Raw genomic sequence first — 19,145 nt, 5'->3', positions numbered from 1 at the left:
AGCAATTATTTGAAAAAGGTAAGAATAGGATGATAATTTATTGCATTCTTTTACAAAATGAAGAAATAACTTTTACTATGTTTATATTGATTTGTATTAATTATTTCTCCATTCTTGCTAGTTTGCATACCAAGTCAGTTCACCTTTATCTCCAAGCTTGATGGCAAAGGGATAGAATTTTAAAACTTCTTTATATTCAGAATCTGAAACAACTTGGTTCATCATGAAAAAAAATAACTATGATAAAATCAAAAGAAAACAAGAACCTTAAGTAGAAATTTTATTAAAATATTCAGATATAAGATAAGGTACTGATTCTGATTCCATAAAAGCATTCAACATATTCAGTAAGAAAACTTATTCATAAGTGATATAATTACACTAGCATTTTGAATCTTTTCTCTTTTTTCATTATTTTATAAGATGAGCTTCTATTAGAAATCGGAATTTTTTATAAACTACACATATTAGATCATATTGCATCTTGATGCTACCCTTTGAAATGCTGAGACATGGTCTCCAGGCTTCCTGTTGCTGTGCCATATAGTGGATTTGAGAAGGAGTATATAGAATCCTAAAGAAAAAAACACATTTAGAAGGTTAGGATATTAGGCATTAAAATAGGAAACTTCTTTAAGGATCATGCAGATTTCAACAAGCTTCTAATGGATTTCCTCTAGAGTAATAACTAGAGCATCCCTGGCTCTTCCTCCAGCATCTCCAGCCCACATTGGTTAAACTGGTGACACAGACCTACTCATGGTGTGTCCCAGGGTTCCCTCTGGGTATATGAGCCACTGCTTTCTCCTCACCTTTAGTGGGAATGGAGAGAATGCAGCAGCCAGTATTTTATTACCTCTTTTTCTGGGGCTGGTTTACCAAGCCTGCTGTACTGAATATAGTTAGGTTAAACAAAACAAAACAGTATAAAAAACAACGAACAGCTTTAAGTTGGTAGAACTACAGTTTACAGAGTATATCAGAAAACCTACAATGTGGGAAGTTCTATAGGACAACCAATCCAGTTTCTTCAACACATAATTTTCACATTAAAAAAAAAAAAAAAGAAAGAAAGAGAGAGAGAAAGAGAAAAAATGGAAACTAGAGAATAAAAGAGACTTCAGAGATATACCTATCAATTTGGACGCATACACCTTCTATGAGTCCTGGTTTTAAAAAAAACAGTAACAACAACAAAAAACTCCAACTATAACACCCCTACTTATTTATGAGACAATTGGGGTAAGTTGAACACTGAATATTTGATGGTATGGAGAAATTATTGTTAAATGTTTGTGTATGATACTATGGCTTTATTTTTTAAAGATTCTTATCCCTTAAAGATACAACTGAAGTCATTACAGCTGAAATTAAATGACATCTTGGATTTGCTTACCAACCCTCTGGTGGGTTGAGGGAATGGTGCACTAGAAGTGAGACAAGAATGACTACGGCTGATAGTCATTGAAGTTGGCAGGCAGTTCATTACAATATTCTCTCGATTTCTGTATCAGAATATGAAAGTTTTCTTTAAGAGTTTTTAGAACAGTATTTTAGAGAAGTCTATTTTTCTGTTACAATGTCAGGAAAATTAAACTTAGTTTAATGAACACAAAGTCATGTGCTTCTGAAACAACAGAAATTAAAATAGCAGTGAGGGTCAGGAGATGTGTCAGAATTTCTTCTCCAGTCATCTTGATAAAAGAAAAAAGGAGTATGAAAAAGGAATAAATTTTCTTTTATCAGATTTAAAAACAAAAAGAAATTGCTTCCAAAATTCTCAAGGGATCAGTTGTGGCGCTATATGCATATACACAGTGGAAACCATCTTGAAAGTATATTGAAGGGTGGGTCTTTGATATACTTGTAGACTCCTCCTGTACTTGCTGAGAAGCACAGATATGAACAGCAAAGAAAGTGTCTTCTCAGCAGAAAGGAAAGAATGCATAACACCTTCTAGCAACTTTTTAATTACTGTATGTTCATGGGATACTAATATAAAAAATACCAAATCGAAAGTATCTCATTTTAACTCTTTATCATTTGTGTCTTTCAGATATTAAAAGGTTAAACTAAACTGAGGATAAAAAAGATTAAATTTTCTTTTTTCTACTAAAAATGAAAATAGGTTTACATCTTCCAATTTTTCAAAAAGATACATTTGGTTTCTTAAATAGGTATATATTTATTCGCTATCCATTAAGTAGGGTTATATTTTCATTTTTACTCTATGTCTTGATTCATTTGATGATTCAAATTAATCTCTGAGTGCCCTAGGAAATATCTTACTACTCGTTTTCATGCCTAACAAACAATACTAAAAGTGTGTATCATATTATTATTGAAGAAAACACAAATAAAAAGCCGAGGGCCGTGTTAGACTTCAACTACATCACCCAGGGCTCTGAAGCTACTGCAAACCGTCTGATCTGACACATTGCTACTCATTTTTAATGACAACAGCAACAAGGTAAGAAACTGTTTATGGCCTATTTTCATTTCAAAAACAACAGGGAAAAAATAAAACTAGCTTTCTAGAATCCTCACTTTTATAAGAGAATGAATCTGATGCAATATTTTTAAACTCAGATTTAAGGAAACATTCATAGTTAGGAAGTAGTATGTCATAACTAATCCTATTTTACATCCAAATAAATGCTTATGTCACCTCATTAAGAAAGGAATGAAATGTTGGTCAAAGGGCACAAAGTTTCAGTTACGCAGGATGAATGAGTTCTGGAGATCTCACGTGCAGTGTGGTGATGATAGCTGATAATATTGTCCTGTGTACTTGCAATTAGCTGAGAGTAGATACTAAATATTTTCACCACAAAAAAAGGTAACTATGTGAGGTGATGAATGTGTTAATTAGCTTGACTGTGCTAATCATTTCCCAATGTATTTATATATCAAAACATCGCATACATCGTAAATATATACAATTTTTATCTGTCAATTATACATCGAAAATGACTTAAAGAATCAAAAAAAAAAAAAAAAAAGGATAAGAAAGATTTTCCTTGCCATTTCCTCTCTACTTCTTATTATACTGATCAGGGGTATCCAGCAAAAGGGTCAAGAAAAATACATTTTAATTTCTCCTTTTTTCTTCTAAGTTATCAGTTAATGGTCCTCACTATCCACACCTAAATGTAAGGAGGACACAGAAAGTGATCCTCCTTTTGTCTTTGAGAATAAAATATGAAGAATGTTCAATGAATATTTACTGTGAGTAGCTAATACTCTGTGGGTTAACCTGATATTTTCCAGGTTTGCCAGCTCTTTTGAGTATGAACAGTGACCACAAAGCCATTTAACAGTGAACTTATTTTACAAGCAGATTGAAACTGTCCTGAAATGGAAAATTCTCATGGCACATTTATAGACACTGAAATTCCTTTCTATCCCCCATTGAAATGACTCCACTAAAACATTTCTCTTAGCTCCGATGTGGAAACACATCCAAACAACACTGGTTGGTAGTGAGTGTGTGTGTGTGTGTGTGTGTGTGTGTGTGTGTATGTGTGTGTTTCTGCTTTTGCAGAAATACAGTTCACCACTGTGACTCACCTCTGTCTTCCCTGGGTCGATCCAATTCCCATAAACTGGATTGACAAATGCACAGTTACCACTTCCCTCAGTTTTTCTTAAAGTACACAATGCCACCAAAAAAATAAAAAAGAAAGAAAGAAAGAAAGGTAAGTATTGAAACGTACCAGAGTACATTTTCAAGTTATTAAATGGTAGAAACCTTTGAGAGACAAATTGTCCAACCAGCATACTTAATTTCATAAATGTATTACCATAAGTGACTTTTTTTTTTTTTTTTGCAGGACACCAAGGTAACCACATCCTTGAAAACAAATGTTAATTTGAATTCTGAGTATTTAGATCCAAATAAACCCAGCCAAATAAAAGAAGTGGAATGCATTGCTCTTAAAATAGATTTCTTAAAACATGATTCAAGTAATGCAAAGGATAGAACATTAGAAAGAATGACATAATATGAACCTGAACTGATTATAAGGAAGGGCATCCTGAAGTGCCTTAGACTGCAAAAGTGCCAAAGTGCCACATCCTGAAGACCATTTTCCATGACAGTGTCTGTCATAATGACCTGTAGCACAAGTCACAGCCTTTAACATTTTAATCAGCAAATTTAAATATGAGTGTTTTTGCAAAGTTCATTATGTTAGTGTTTCTTTTCATGAAAATCATAAAGAGACATGTCCTTGGTAATCTCACATATCAGTCTAGATTTGCATAATTCACTACAATGAACTGGGCTCCTAAATGATCATTTTCTTTTTATACTTGTAGTACCTAAGAGTCAATCGACTTATTAGAAGACAAGCAGAATTGGGGAATACTTGGCCACAACTGATGAAGAAAAAATATCCATCACAGGAACAAAAAAATATGAGGGTAATTCAAAAAGTTCATGGAAAAATAGAATTAAAAGATAAATCTTCCCGTAAACTTTTTGAAGTACAATTGCAGAAACAATAACTAAATAAACCATATTAAAGATATAAGGATCCCATACATGTGCGTGCACACACACGTACACACACAGAGGAGAATGGCAGGACCAATTCTGAGATGATTGCCAGTGTCTTACGGACAACCAGGAGGAAAAAAATTACATAAGGCAATGAATATTTTTGCTTAATTAGGGTATAATGCCTATTAATAAGTTTGTCAGCAATATATCCGTAAATCCTAAAAGAAAAGCTAGTAAAGAGGAAGCTCTCACTGATTTGCTTTTTGAAAAGACATTGCCAGAGGCATGACCTGCTATTGTCATCTATCAAACCACATTGTCCTTTCCTAGGAAGTAACAGCATTACTGAACCTAGGAGTCTAATATGAGTAGTTACGTTTGATTGGCAATACGTTATCCCTGTGGTTTAAATGTTTTCTAATCTCCCTGATTTCTACTGTTTTAAATCAATTGGCTTAAACATGCACCAGATTAAATATTTAACCCTCTATGAGGCTACATTTTGGTTACTGGTGAATAGGGCCATATGCAGCTATTTTATAGGTTATTATTTGAAAAAAGTCATAGATATAGCCTTAATAAAATCAACAAATATCTGTTAATTCCTTAACCACTAGTTGAATACTTACAAGTTGCTCCAATTAAATTGAATAAGTTGTTTTTGACTCTACCTTTATTTCTTCCAAGATTAGACTATGTTAATTTCTCAGAGTAGTAGATTTGTAAGCTCAGTAAATGGTCTGGTAAGGGCATGAGCCTAAACAGGGCTGCTCTCAAAGCTGAGGTTGGCTAGGGAGTGAAGGGCAGTTTTGAAATATGTCAAAATACCAGAGCAAGGGCTGGTCTAAGAAAGATTGAACATGGCAGCAGAGAGGAACAAAGCAGAATGGAAATTAGGAAGAAGCAAAAGATGGGACAGCTACAGACACCAAGAGCTCAGAAAATTAATCTAGGCTGAAATCAGGCATGAAATCAAGAATCAGAAGGAAACCCAAACCATAGAGCTAGTTGGGACAGATAGTCAAAAGGACATTCATGGAACCAGCCACTGAAGGGACAGGCTTGGAAGTCAATTGGATAGAAGTGACGCACAAGCCACATACAAAACTTTGATATGACGCAGTTATTTTTGGCTTTGGACTGCTAGGACGCCAGATGACCCAGACCAAGATTGGCAGGCAGAAGTCGGGTAAACTGATAGAATTTACAGCCCTGTTAATTCAGTTATTGAAGCTACTTTTCTTCTGAAAGGATTTTAAATATTAAATGATTTTCTATCAATATGAAAAAAAAATATTTAAAGGTGCCTGCCTTTCACACTACTTCTATTTTTCCCACGTCAAAGGTATGTCTCCCATTCTTGGGAATCCTTGAATTGTTAGGCTTCATTCTTAATGTATTTCCTATTTGTAAGTTAAAATATCCCACACCACCTATAGATACTTGCATTAAGGAAATTTCTAGCGTCCCTCCATACATTTACTATGTATTATTATTTATTATTAATAATTTATTAATTATTTCCAAGTTCTATGATATAATTTTCCATATTCATCAATTATATAGGTTTGATATTCGAGTATAAGCAATTTTGCTTAAAAGGATGGATCCTCAAGTGAAGGAAATGAAATGTTCATTTGTTTGTGAAGTTTTCTGCTAGTTCAGACACTGAATGGTACAATGATAAGGCTGCATTAGGCTACAAGATGCAAGGTTTAACTTATTGTATCTGTCAGTAGGCAGATGGCTCTTATTAAAGTGGTAGGTTCCAAAGAATATATAAGAATAAGCAAGGAATTTACCACCTGTAAGAATCAGCAAGGAATTGACCTAGAAATTCTGAGTAGAGGAGACAAGTTGCATGGATCATATGGGTTTTCTGCCCATAACTTATCATGCATTCACTTACATTATTAAGCTCCGGCTACACCCAGTATGCACAGACACTTACAAGGTAGCATTCTGAGTGGGCTGTAGAAACACATGCAGCATGAAAAGATAATAATTCTGAGTGGGATTTCTAATTTTAATTTAATGAGTATATGTATACATCTAAAGAAATTCACTTCATGGCTTATTAACTGTCAACATCATTTTAATGTTGATAAAAACACGAAAGTGTTTACAGTAGTCTGAAATTATTATAAATGGTTAATTAAGAAAACCAAAAAGAATAAAAAGAATAAAAAAAAATCCATCTATGTTGCATTCTGTAAACATGGCTTTGAGATGAATGTTTTATATTACTTATTTTTAACAGTTTATTTAGATATAATTCACATTCGGTACAATTTTAAGTACACAATTTAATGGATTTTGGTACTATCAATTTGATTAATTGTAAATCAATTAATAATTTTAAAAATTGCGGGAAAATATATATAACATAAAGTTGCCATTTTAACTATATTTAAGTATACATTTAGTGCCATTAAGTACATTCACAGTATTGGGCAACTACCACCATCTATTTCCAAAATGTTTTCATCACTCCAAACTGAAACTGCATTGCCATTAAGCTATAAATCCTCATTCCTCCCTCCAACCACACCTTGGTAACCTCTAATCCACTTTCTGTCTGTATGAAGTTGCCTGCTCTAGGTACCTTATTAAATTGGAATCATATAACATTTGTCTTTTTGAGTCTGGCTTGTTTCAAGGTTCATCTTTTGTATGAATTGTAGCATGTATTAGAATTTCAACCCTTTTTATTGCTGAATAATATTCCATTGCATGTATATGCCACATTTTGTTTAACCATTCATCTGTTGGTGAACACTTGGGTTGTTTCCATCTTTTGGCTATTGTGAATAATGCTGCTATGAATATTGGTGTATAAGTGTCTGTTTAAGTCTCTATTTTAATTCCTTTAGGTATATACCAAGGGTGGAATTGTTGGATCATAGGATAATTCTGTTTTAGCTTTTGAAGAAATGCCAAACTGTTTTCCATTAGCACTGTACCCTTTTACGTTCCCACCGACAATGTCTCAGGGTTCCCATTTCTCCACATCCTCACCAACGCTTGCTATTCTCTCTTTTATTATTATTCTTATTGCCAGCCTAATAGGTTTGAAGTGGCATCTAATTATGGTTTAGATTTGCATTTCCCTAATGACTAATTGATTTTGAGAATCATTTCATTTGCTTATTGACTATTCGTAAGATTCTTTGAATAATGTCTATCCAAGTCCTTTGCCCATTTTTAAATTGGATGGTTTGGCCTTTTGTTCTTAAGTTGTAGGAGATTTTATAATATATTCTGGATATTAAACTCTTATCAGATACATGCTTTTGAATATTCTCTCCCATTTTGTAGGCTTTCTTTTTACTTTCTTGATAATGTCATTAATGCACAAAAGTTTTTTTTTTTATTTTGATGAAGTCCAATTTATCTATTTTTGTTATTGTTTTTGGTGTCATATCTAAGAAAGAATACATTGCCAAATCCAAGGTCATGAAGATTTACCACTATGTTTTCTTCTAAATGTTTTATGGTTTTTAGCTCTCACATTTAGGTCTTTGATCCATTTTGACTTAATTTTTGTATACAGTATGAGGTAGGAGTCCAAAATCACTCTTTTGCCTGTGGAAATCCGTTTTCCCAGTACCATCTGTTGAAGAGACTATTCTTTCCTCATTGAATGGATATGAGACCTTTGTCAAACATCAACTAGTCATAGATGTATGGGTTTACACTTGGACTCTCAATTCTATTCCATTGATCTATAGTCTAACCATATGCCACCATCACACTGTTTTGCTTACTGTAGTTTTGTGGTAAATTTTGAAATTGGAAAATGTGAGTTGCCCAACTTTTTTCTTTTTCAAGACTGTTTTGGCTATTCAGTACCTTTGCAGTTCCATATAAATTCAAGAGATGGTTTTCTACTTTTCCAAAAAGGGATGTTAGAATTTTAGTAGAGATTGCCTTGTATCTGTAAATCACTTTGGTTAGTACTGACATCTTGACAATATTGTCTTCCTATCCACAAAAGCAGGATAGGATGTCTTCCCAGTTAGCTAGGTATTCTTTAATTTCTTTTAGTAATGTTTTGTAATTTTAAGTATACAAATCTTTCACCATCCTGGTTAAATTTATTCCCAAGTATTTTATTTTTTTAGATGCATTGTCAATAGAATTGCTTTCTGAATTTCCTTTTCTGATTGTTCATTGTTGGTGTATAGAAGTCCAATTGATTTTTGAGCGTTGATGTTAATTAGCTCTAGAAGCTTTCTTCTGGATTATTTGGGGTTTTCTCTATGTAACATTATGTCATTTGTGAAAAGAGAGTTTTAGTCTTTTTTCTTCCAATTTGAATGACTTTTATTTTTTCTCTTTGTCTAATTATTGTGCTAAAACATTTTTGATAAACACATTTATCCCTAGCTTAGTGGGGCTACAAAAGCTTCCCTAGTATAAAAGTAAATTCTAATACTAGCGTGTGGGGAACTTTATTGTGGCAATGTTTGGAAAGTTTTCTGGTACAGTCTGATGAAAGTGTACATCTTTAGACTAGGTAAGTGAATGAACCTTTATCTAGGTTGAAAGGAAGACAAAAGTGGCAGTGAGCATAGCCGTCACTGTGAATGTTGCAGAGTGGGTCTAAGGCTACAAGAAAAGAGTAACAGGACAGTGTTCCTACTGATAAGTCTATACTTCAAAATAAATATCTGTTTATATACAGTGTGAGACCATTAATTATTTTTAATCCACTTTTATAATGTGTCTTACTGTCTCCTATTAATTTTATTTATTAAATTAATAGCCACTTTTCAATTATCAATGAGTTATTTAATTTCCATTTGTTAACAATAGACATGTTTTTCTCTAATTTACTAGTATGTCATTTTGTGTGTCTGAGAAACTGGTCAGGCTGTGCAGTGAAACCACCAAACACCTGGTCCCCACTACCATCTCACAGTAGTAAAGCTGTCAAGATACGTTCATATTTTAAAGTTAGCTTTTAAAAAGCTTAAAGAAAAATGAGCCCAAAACATCAGTACAAATTCTAAAAGGACAAAGGAATACCATTTGAGAGGGCCATGGATAATAATTCCTCTTACACCTAGGTAGATTGTGTTATAAACCTCACTGTAAAAACCTGTCCACTCAAACGTATGAAGAACCACACTTTCTGAAACTAGGAAAATCAAAATGCAACTGTCAAGGTGATTTGAAGGGATAAACACAATAATTTATCTATCAAAAGATACTTCCTGTGCATGTGTGTATGTGTGGAAGAATTTACTCTCATGCTTCCACTAATGAACTAATTTCTAAACATTATTTCTAAAATGCCAGACAATATCCTAAGGTCCCAGAGAAAGGTGCCAGGGGTGAAGTGCATGGAGGGCAATGATATTCTACAATGTGGTGATGCCTCACTCCTTAAGATGGTCAAGTGAAGGATGACTGGTTAGCTCACCAGGGAGAGTGGGAGTGTGTGGGGCTGATAACACCAAGGTCAAGGGTTCAGATCCCCATAACAGACAGCCGCAAAAAAAAATTAATAAAAATAAATAAATAAATAAAAATAAATTTTAAAAAGATGGTGGAATGGTAGAATGTTGTTCATGCTATTTATCATCATTCATATATATTGAAGTTCATCCAACATTTCTAGGACACATACTATGCACTCAGAACTGCACTAGGTCCTGGACTTACAAAATTGATCTATGTATGACTCCTGAACTTTTTTTTAGAGAGTAGCAGCTGCTGGATTCTGTCTCTTAGATAAAATGACATGTTTATGAAATGCCTACCTCAGGTAGATGCCCACCGATAATAAAGTACTATTCGCTCAACTGTCTTTTCTTACTTTCTTTCTTTCGTAATTTACATCTTTTAAACTTTCTACTTCTTTCTCCTGACTCCAAAGCTTAAGATCAATGAAGGGGCTTTGAGATAAGGAAAAAAAAAATTAAGGAGGTATTAAAACTTGTAATAATCATCATTGTGGTGCTTTTAATTTTTTGAAATAGATCTATTAATTTAGAGATGGCGAGGGCATTTGTGGTCATTTTTTTTTCCCAGGTGGCACACTGAGATTCTTTATCTATTAGACTATCAGACCTCTGGAGGCTAAGAACCATGTCTGGTTTACTCATCTCTTTATCCAAGCACCTCATTCAGTGCCAGGAATACAGTAGGAATCAACTGAATGTTTGCAGAAAGAATAACAATAAATGTCTACAGTGTGAAGGTTTAATGATGGGACAAAGTCCATTAACTACTCTCTACTCTGTTCTGTTATACTCACCCCCAGCAATATACTTCATCAAACCCCAGGGAGCAAAGACAATTCATTTTTTACTACTGTTCTAATACAGCCACATTCGTATTTAGCTTCCTGTTCACTTAGGCCAAGACTAACTGGGTCAGGAGCTGAATTGTGCCTTTGTCTTTTTCCATTTCTTTTCACCTGGTTAAGTGGTAACTCAGCGGAGGAGCTTGGGGGCTTCCTTGAGGATGAACAGAACAGAAGAGGCATGGCCTTTCTGTTTCTATTACATGGAAACTAAAAAGGCCATATGATCAGAGAAAAATTGATTTGCTGCTAATGACTTATTTTATAATATGTGAAAAATAAAGGTCTGTGTTCCTCAAATGCATCTCTGAAAAGAAGGGTGTGGAACATCCGTGTATAAATATCAGGGTCTTTAAGTGAATTTTCAGGCTGTGAAGTATCTGACTTGTGACTACCAGTGAAAGATGTCTTCAAGCCATAAAAGTACACGTGACATATTTTTTTTTTAAAGGATGCATCTAAATTATGAAATATAATCATTTTACCCATGGAAATAGAATTCATTTATTCTGGGAGTCATGCCTATTACATTAAATTTTGTTAAGCCTAATTAATGGTGAATCTGGATGTCCCAGAGAAGTAAATCTCAGTTCTACTCCCTCTGTTTTCACCTCTGTCATTTTGAACTCTTCAATTAAGTTTCCGCAGTGTTTCCAGTCGAAAAACTTAAAACACTGTGAAGGTTTTCTGAGTGTGTAATCTTTCAGATAAAAGGAAAACATGGTGAAAAATCCTAATAAAAATAAAATATTTCTGAGTTTCCATTTTCAGTCATTTTTAATGTTCATTAAATAAATTTCTCTCTGCCAAAAAGAGATCTTAGAAATTTTTGTTTCCTAAATAGGGTACTAATAATATTTCTCCTTATCTTATCCTAAAAATCAATGAGTGATTTTTTTTTCTTTTTTTTTCTTCCTAAGGAAATAGGTGACTTTTTTGTTTGTTTTTGTTTTTATTTTTTTTTCAACACAGTAAAGTGTTTATTTTACAACTGGTCTCTGGCCATTTATGGTACAAATTGTAGCTTGTTTAAATAGACTGCTTTTAAGAAAAGTCGTCACTAATTTTAAAATTTAGACATGATTTTGTTCTTTTTGTGACATTTTGTGGATTTATGACATTTTGCAAAACTAAGCACCATACAAAATAAGAAGTAGGTAGGAAGTTGAAGAGAGGGTATCTAAAAACAGGAAAATAAAACTGAACCAGAAGTAATAAAATGGACAGTATGTGAAATGGGTACCGACAGAGTCTATATTTATTAAAGGTAACATAAACTTTGACTTCAAGATTCTAAAATTCAAATTTAAACAGGACAATTACACAGGCCATACTTTCAAAAAGAAACAAACAAACCAGGTGCTTAGAAACACATCATCTCTAATTCAAGAGATAAAACATTCAGTGGGTGGATCCTTATATCTTAATGTAATAGAACAAAATAACAAGTCCCCAATATTATTTTCTAAAAAACAGCAATGCGTTTCACAAGGCTGTTTCAACTAATTTCTTTCAAAATATCAGGCTGAAACTATGCCAAGATGTATGCTTCAGGAAAAGCTATCTAGAAGAAGGTGTTGGCAAGGAAAGCAAAGAGATTTTATGGAAATCTTGAAGCACAATAGTGCCTTAGAGAATTTGATTTGGGGGCATTGTCATATGTTTGCTTTTATAATAAAAAAGTTGACATCAAGCTTACAATTTATAGCACATAATTACAGCATGTCACATTAGATCTGTTGTTAGAATCTACAGGTAGAATAAAACTGCACAGCATTATAAGGCATTATAAAAAAGAATAAATTGAGCCTATTAAACTATTCTCATTGAGTGTGTACTCATACAAAATATCATTACCTGACCACTGCTAAAGAAAAAAAGAGAAGCAACCACGAGGAGAAGGAAACGAAAATAGGCACCTATATAATGGTCTCTACCTTTGGCAAGATGATGACATTAAAAAAAAAAAAAAAGATAAACAACAATCTGGGGGGAAAAAGAAAGAAGCAAGCCAATTTGAAAAAGCAAAGATAAATTAGGGGGAAATGTCTACGAGCTCATATTTTCATTTCCATGTCCTCAAGAAACAAACTGAACCAAATGTTAGGGTGAAAAAGTTCAGAAAGAATTGGATTTGTAAACACAACCAGAAATGCCACAAAGGGGAGAGGAAAGGATTAATCATCCGAGGTCACAAACCAAACAGTTGGGACACCAAATTTTGCTAAACTCATTCACATGACACAGCAGCTGCCATATTTTTCTTTCACTCTATTCAGGCAGGAAATAAATATGCTGACCACAAAACCTGTCACTGTTTAAAGCACTCTTACTGTGGCAGAGTTTTTTAATGGGAACATGCCCAGAAATATGGATGCAATTACTATGAATAAAGCTGCCCTGTGTTCCTGTAACTTAACCTGAAGGAAAACCCATGCTGCCAATGGGAATTCAGTCTTCATTCCTTCTTTCCTCTGCTAAGTGCAGTGTTAGCAAATTCACAACCACCTAATGTAAACCAGATGCAGAGCAGGAGAGTCCCTTTGGACATATATTTGATAGTACATTTTTGAAAATCTTTCTTGACCCACTAACATTACTAGGAGTCAATTTTTAGGAAATAATTACAGAGGAAGACAAAGATTTATATACAAAGAGGTTCATCATAAATTATCAGTAATGATGAAAATTACATATAACCTCAATGTCTAATAATAGAAGAATGGTTAAACGATGATACATGTCATTGAGACAGCATCATACAGCTCTTGCAAGTCATGCTTTGAAGAATATTTAGTGTTGTAGGGCAGTCTTTCTCAAAGTGTGGTCTGTGGGTTCCTGGAGGTCCTAAGACTTCTTATGGGGGTCTACAAATTTAAAACTATTTTCATATTAATAGTAAGACACATGGGTAAAAAGATTCATACAAAGATCAAGTTGGATCAGTGAATTTTTATTATAACAGACATTTTCATTGGCTTGATATTTGCACTAATAGTGTAAATACAATGGTGGGTAGAATTGCTGGCATCTTAGCACCAAACAGGGTAGTGGCAGCAAATTGTACATTGTATTCTTTACCACCATGAGCTGACAGGTTTTTAAAAGTTAATTTCAATACAAAATGACGTTAATGAAGCAGCAAAAATTATTAATATATTAAATCTCCATTCCTCAGTATTAGTATTTTGAATATTCTGGGAAGTATGAATATAAAGCACTTTTATGGAATTTTGTCTAGTGGAAAAGCACTGTGAGATTGAGTTGCATGCTAAACTAACCACTTTTTTCATGGAACAACACTTTTATTTGAAAGAATGATTAAGACAAACTACGGCTATTCAGACTAGGACATTTGACAAACATTTTCATTAAAAATGAATGAAGCAAGACTACATCAGAGAAAATAACAGATAGTATCTATTGCTGATTAGAAAATTCAAACTTTCAAACAAAAATTATAATTTTGAAAAACTTGTGTTTTGCAACATGAGCATGACAGCTTTAAAGAGTTGACTGACAAGATTTTATGTTTTATTGCATAATGAAATATGTCAACACTTGATAAACTGTGTAAATCACTGAACCAATATTTTCTAAATAAAAAAATGTATGATTTCACATATGGAGAAATAAACCATTCAAAGTGCAAGATAGATGAATAAATTCGTGACATAACAGTACAAAAATATTATTGATGTGTTTTCAGACTCCACATTACAGCTACACTTTGAACTATCACAATGTTAGGTTTTGGTGTAGTGTGAAAATATCTATAATTACATGAAACACTACTATAACACAGCCCCTTTTTCAAAATATATGTCTGCGTGAGGTTGAATTTTTTAATATCCTTCAACAAAACAAGGTATTTAAATGGCTTTAATACAAAGAAGATATGAGAATCCCACACTAACTTTCACTAAAATTATGTCATAGTTTGAGTAGCTCTCTTCTACTAAGCACTGGGGGTTCAAATATGAATAAATACTCATTTACTTGGCTAAGATACCTCTCTTTCAATAAGTTTTTGCTAGCTACCTCTTCTGAAAATATTTTTGTTTTTTCCTTCCCCCTATGATTGTGATATCTCAAAGCCCCACAGCTGGTAAAAGTCATTTTTAAATATACAATGCTATTTATATTATATATATTAACATTATATACACTTTATATAAAATATATGTTTTCATAATATGCTATCTTTGCTATCATACAGAGGGTTTATTATTATTTTAGAATAAATTAATAAATATAATTTTAAATATTTCTTAGTTTTAATTTCCAATATGGTACATTTTGATAGACTTAAACCATGTAATAAAAAAGCTCTTTGGGGTCCTCAATAATTTTTAAAGATATAAAGGTATCTTGAGACCAAAAAGTTTGAGAATGATCAGTATAGGGAAATAAAGAGATAAAATTTCATAGACAGTAATTCAAATTTCAAAGTGAAAAGTGTGCATATATGTGTGTACATTGATAGAAGTACAAAAGAAGATTCATGATATATTAACAGTGTGTATCTCTGGATGACAAGATTAAATATAATTTTAAATTCTTTTGTGGTGCTTAGTTGGATTTCCCAAGTTCTATTCACTAGTGTTGTGTATCAGAATCTCAGGGTGCAGGTGACAGATTCATAATTTGGATAAGATCACAAGGTGTTTCCCCTGGGTTAGCTCCCCACCCCCACCGTGCCCAAGCTCCTTGTAAGCCATTTCCCTAAAAGGTAAGATCCACACCCCTTGTGATCTTCACTTTCCCCATCTTTTGTGACCTCTTTTATAATCTCTTCTCAATCCATCTGCTAGCCCTGCTGCTCTACTCAGGATTTTTGGATGGATAATGTTTTTCCTAACTCCTGTACTTGCTCTGGAATGCCCTACTCGCTCACCAGAACCTTCCCTAACTCGGGAGCCTAACTGATCATCAAAACGAACTGAGCATTGTGCATTTCACTATCAGGACATGCAATACTATCTCTCATTGGAATGAAATATTTTCCCAACTAAGTTGCTCTATATGAAAACTCACTCTAATTTCCTTACTGAATTCCTTAGATGCATAATCTCTTAGGCTGAAAATGAATTACAATATTGCTTTCTTAATGATTGCCCTTAGCAACCACCTAGCAACATGCTTCTTTCTAAATATTTTTAGACAATCTAAAGTTGACAACCTATGTAAGAATCTTTCTAGAAAAATGGATGTAGTGGCATTTATTTATTTACATTCATGCCCCTCCTACTTAGATTCACTTCCTATGGGCACAGCTAAAGTCTTTGTGTTCCAATTTATTGAGGAAACTTGAGTCCCAACTATGTGTCATATACTCTTATTACAGAGCTACTCAGGGTGTGGTTTATGTATGGTTTTGGTCATATCTGGTTTTCATTTTATGATGAGATAAGTACTAGAAAAATTGAGAATCAATGCCTAGAAACATTCATAGCAATTTGAAAGAGTAATTTTTGTCTGTTGATGCTAAGAATAAATAATTTTGACTAATAGTTTCTGTTATCTTTTTATTTCCTTTTTCTAATAACTACTTTTAATTATATTTTAAAAGAGATTCATATATGATGGATTGAAAACAGAAACAAGAACAGAGTTGGTCCTTTACCACACATAGAATGCATAGCTCAGTTCTACTAACCAGAGGTGTCCAAATATGAGTAAATACTCATTTACCTGGTTGATTTCTAATTTTTATTCAATAAAATTTTGACAGCTACCTCTTCTGAAAATATCATTTTCCCTTCCTTTCTCCTTATGAATGTGATACCTCAAAACTCCGCAGTTAGAAAGAGCCTGGTACTTTATAAATTTCTCTGATCAGATGAAATATTATTCCATGTAAATTGCTCTCTATGAAAACTCTAATTTCCTTATTAAATTCTTTTAGATACATAATCTATCTGATTGAAAACTGATTGCAATGTTGAAGTTAATTATTAGTGCTTGTGATTTTCCTTAGCAATCGTCTAGTAACTTCCTTTTTTTCTAAATCTTTTTAGATAATTTAAAGTTGATAACCCTATGTAAATCTGTGTAGAGAAATAGTCTTCTTTCATTACAACTCCTGAATATCCACAAATTCTTTTAAGTATATGGAATTTTGGATTTATTAATATATTTAGTTAAAACTCCTTTGCATATAAAAATAATTTCAGTTTATGAGATGTAATGGAAAAATTTTTTTAAAAGCAATAAAGCATTTTTTGTAGTTATTTCAAAACGACCTATTTAAAAAACATAAAGAGTTATTATAAGTACATCAGGACATAATTAGCACTCTATATACATTTCTTTAAAATTATTTTTCCCTGTTGAACTCCCAGTTAATTGCCCACCATTTTTTTCATACCTGACCTATTTTATTTTATTTTGTTGACACTAACCATGGCATTCTCTGTCACAGTTCATGCTGTTACATATATTTTGTTTCCTTGGTACATTCTTTCTCGTTTGTTACCTGGTGGATTTCAGGATTTCATGAGTTCAGATCTGAGTGATACAGGACATCCTCACTAAATCCTTTCTTAGATTCCCTGCCGTTTTATCTTTACCTCCAAAGCAAAGTCTGCCTCTTCTTTACCTTCCCCAGTGCTTTCTATGAGATGTGTTTGATATGTGCTTATTGTAGGACTGAGATTATGTGCTTAACTTCTCCACTAGAGAGCAAACTATTATTTATTTTTATATGCCTAGCCCTGGCACAGTGACTGGCATATAATAGGTATTTAGTAAATGTTCGCTAACAAATACATGAATAAATTGTCAAGAGTTTGTGATTTATGTGTTTCTTTTTGTTCAAAGATGAAAACAAGCTGGTCTTTGAAGGGCTGTTATCATTCTATCTTTTGATTCATTAGTGAGCTTGAAATTCCAACACAGTAAACAAGTTGTTAAAGTTGTAGGAGTGTCCTTAGGATAATTTTAAGGAGAAATGATGTGGCAGAGGTTTTGAAAGCAAAAAAGAATCCATCAGGAGGATAACAAGCAGTTATTGAAGAATAATTAAGAAGCTGATCCCCTCTCTCCCCGCTGACCCCCATTCTCTACTGTTTTAGTAACATTAGTAAAGTGTAATATTTGGACAATATTTCTAAACCGCAGGCAAAAAGAGACAAATGGGACTACATCAGTCTAAAAAGATTCTGCACAGCAAAGAAACAATCAACAGAGTGAAGAGGCAACCAGCAGAATGGAAAAAAATATTTGCAAACTACTCATCTGACAAGGGATTAATATTCAGAAAATACAAGAAATGTAAACAACTCAACAACAAAAAAATCAAATAATTCCATTAAAAAAAGGGCAAATGACCCGAATAGAAATTTTTTGAATGAAGACATAAAAATGACCAACAGGTATATGAAAAATTGTTCAACATCACTAATCATTAGGGAAATGCAAATCAAAACCACAATGAGATATTATCTCACCCCAGTTAGAATGGCTATTATCAAAAAGCCAAAAAGAACAAATACTGGCAAGCATATGGAGAAAAGGAAACATTTATACACAGTTGATGGGAATGTAAATTAGTATAGCTATAATGGAAAACAGTATGTTGGTTCCTCAAAAAAGTAAAAATAGAATTACTATATGATGCAGCAAAATTAGCATACCAAAGAGATATCTGCACTCCCATGTTCATTGCAGCATTATTCACAATAGGCAAGGTATGGAATCAACCTAGATATTCAGTGACCAATGAATGCATAAAGAAAAGGTGGTATGTATACTCAATGGAATACTACTCAGCCCTGAAAAAGAATGGAATCCTTTTTAAAAATATTTTTCTAAAAATGGCTTACATGGTTGAGCCTGTAAGACATTGTATTAAGTGAAATAAGTCAGGCACAGAAAGATAAAAACTGAATTTTCTCACTCGTATTTGGGAGCTAAAAAAAAAAAAAGTTGAGCTTGTAGAAGTAGAGAGTAGAACTGTGGTTCTAGAGGCTGGGAAGGGGAGCCGAAGGGGGGATAGGGAGAGGTTGATTAATGGATATGAAATCATGGCTAGATAGGAACAATAAGTTCTAGTGGTGTACAGTCCTGCTAGACATCTGTAATTAACAATAATTTATTGTATGTTCTCAATTGGTTAAAGGGAGGAGCTCAAATGCTATCATCACAAAGAAATGATACACTTTTGTGATGACAAATATCCTAATTTGATCATCACTCTTTGTACACATATAGTGAACTATAACTCTGTACCCCATAAATATATACAATCAATATGTGTCAACTAAAAATAAACAAATTTTTAAAAAGCATAACATTTACAGTTCTGATTCTCTCTGCTGAATATAT

At 33.2% G+C, this 19,145-nt stretch overlaps 1 protein-coding gene across 1 annotated transcript in view; it reads right to left on the bottom strand.

The window, feature by feature from the left end:
* Positions 1-490: 490 nt before the first annotated feature.
* The window catches only part of MALRD1 (MAM and LDL receptor class A domain containing 1), a 632,630-nt gene continuing 613,975 nt past the window's right edge, over positions 491-19,145 (bottom strand). The window contains exons 39-40 of the mRNA XM_063101139.1: positions 3,571-3,646; positions 491-574 (exon numbers count right to left, since the gene is read on the bottom strand). Coding sequence (XP_062957209.1) covers positions 491-574; positions 3,571-3,646 — 160 coding nt within the window. The remainder of the gene's footprint in view (positions 575-3,570; positions 3,647-19,145) is intronic.

This window comes from Cynocephalus volans, chromosome 6, assembly GCF_027409185.1.
Source record: "Cynocephalus volans isolate mCynVol1 chromosome 6, mCynVol1.pri, whole genome shotgun sequence".
In the NCBI taxonomy this organism is placed as follows: Eukaryota; Metazoa; Chordata; class Mammalia; order Dermoptera; family Cynocephalidae; genus Cynocephalus; species Cynocephalus volans.
Note: the sequence above shows the minus strand (reverse complement) of the source record. Positions and strands in the feature narration are given on the sequence as shown.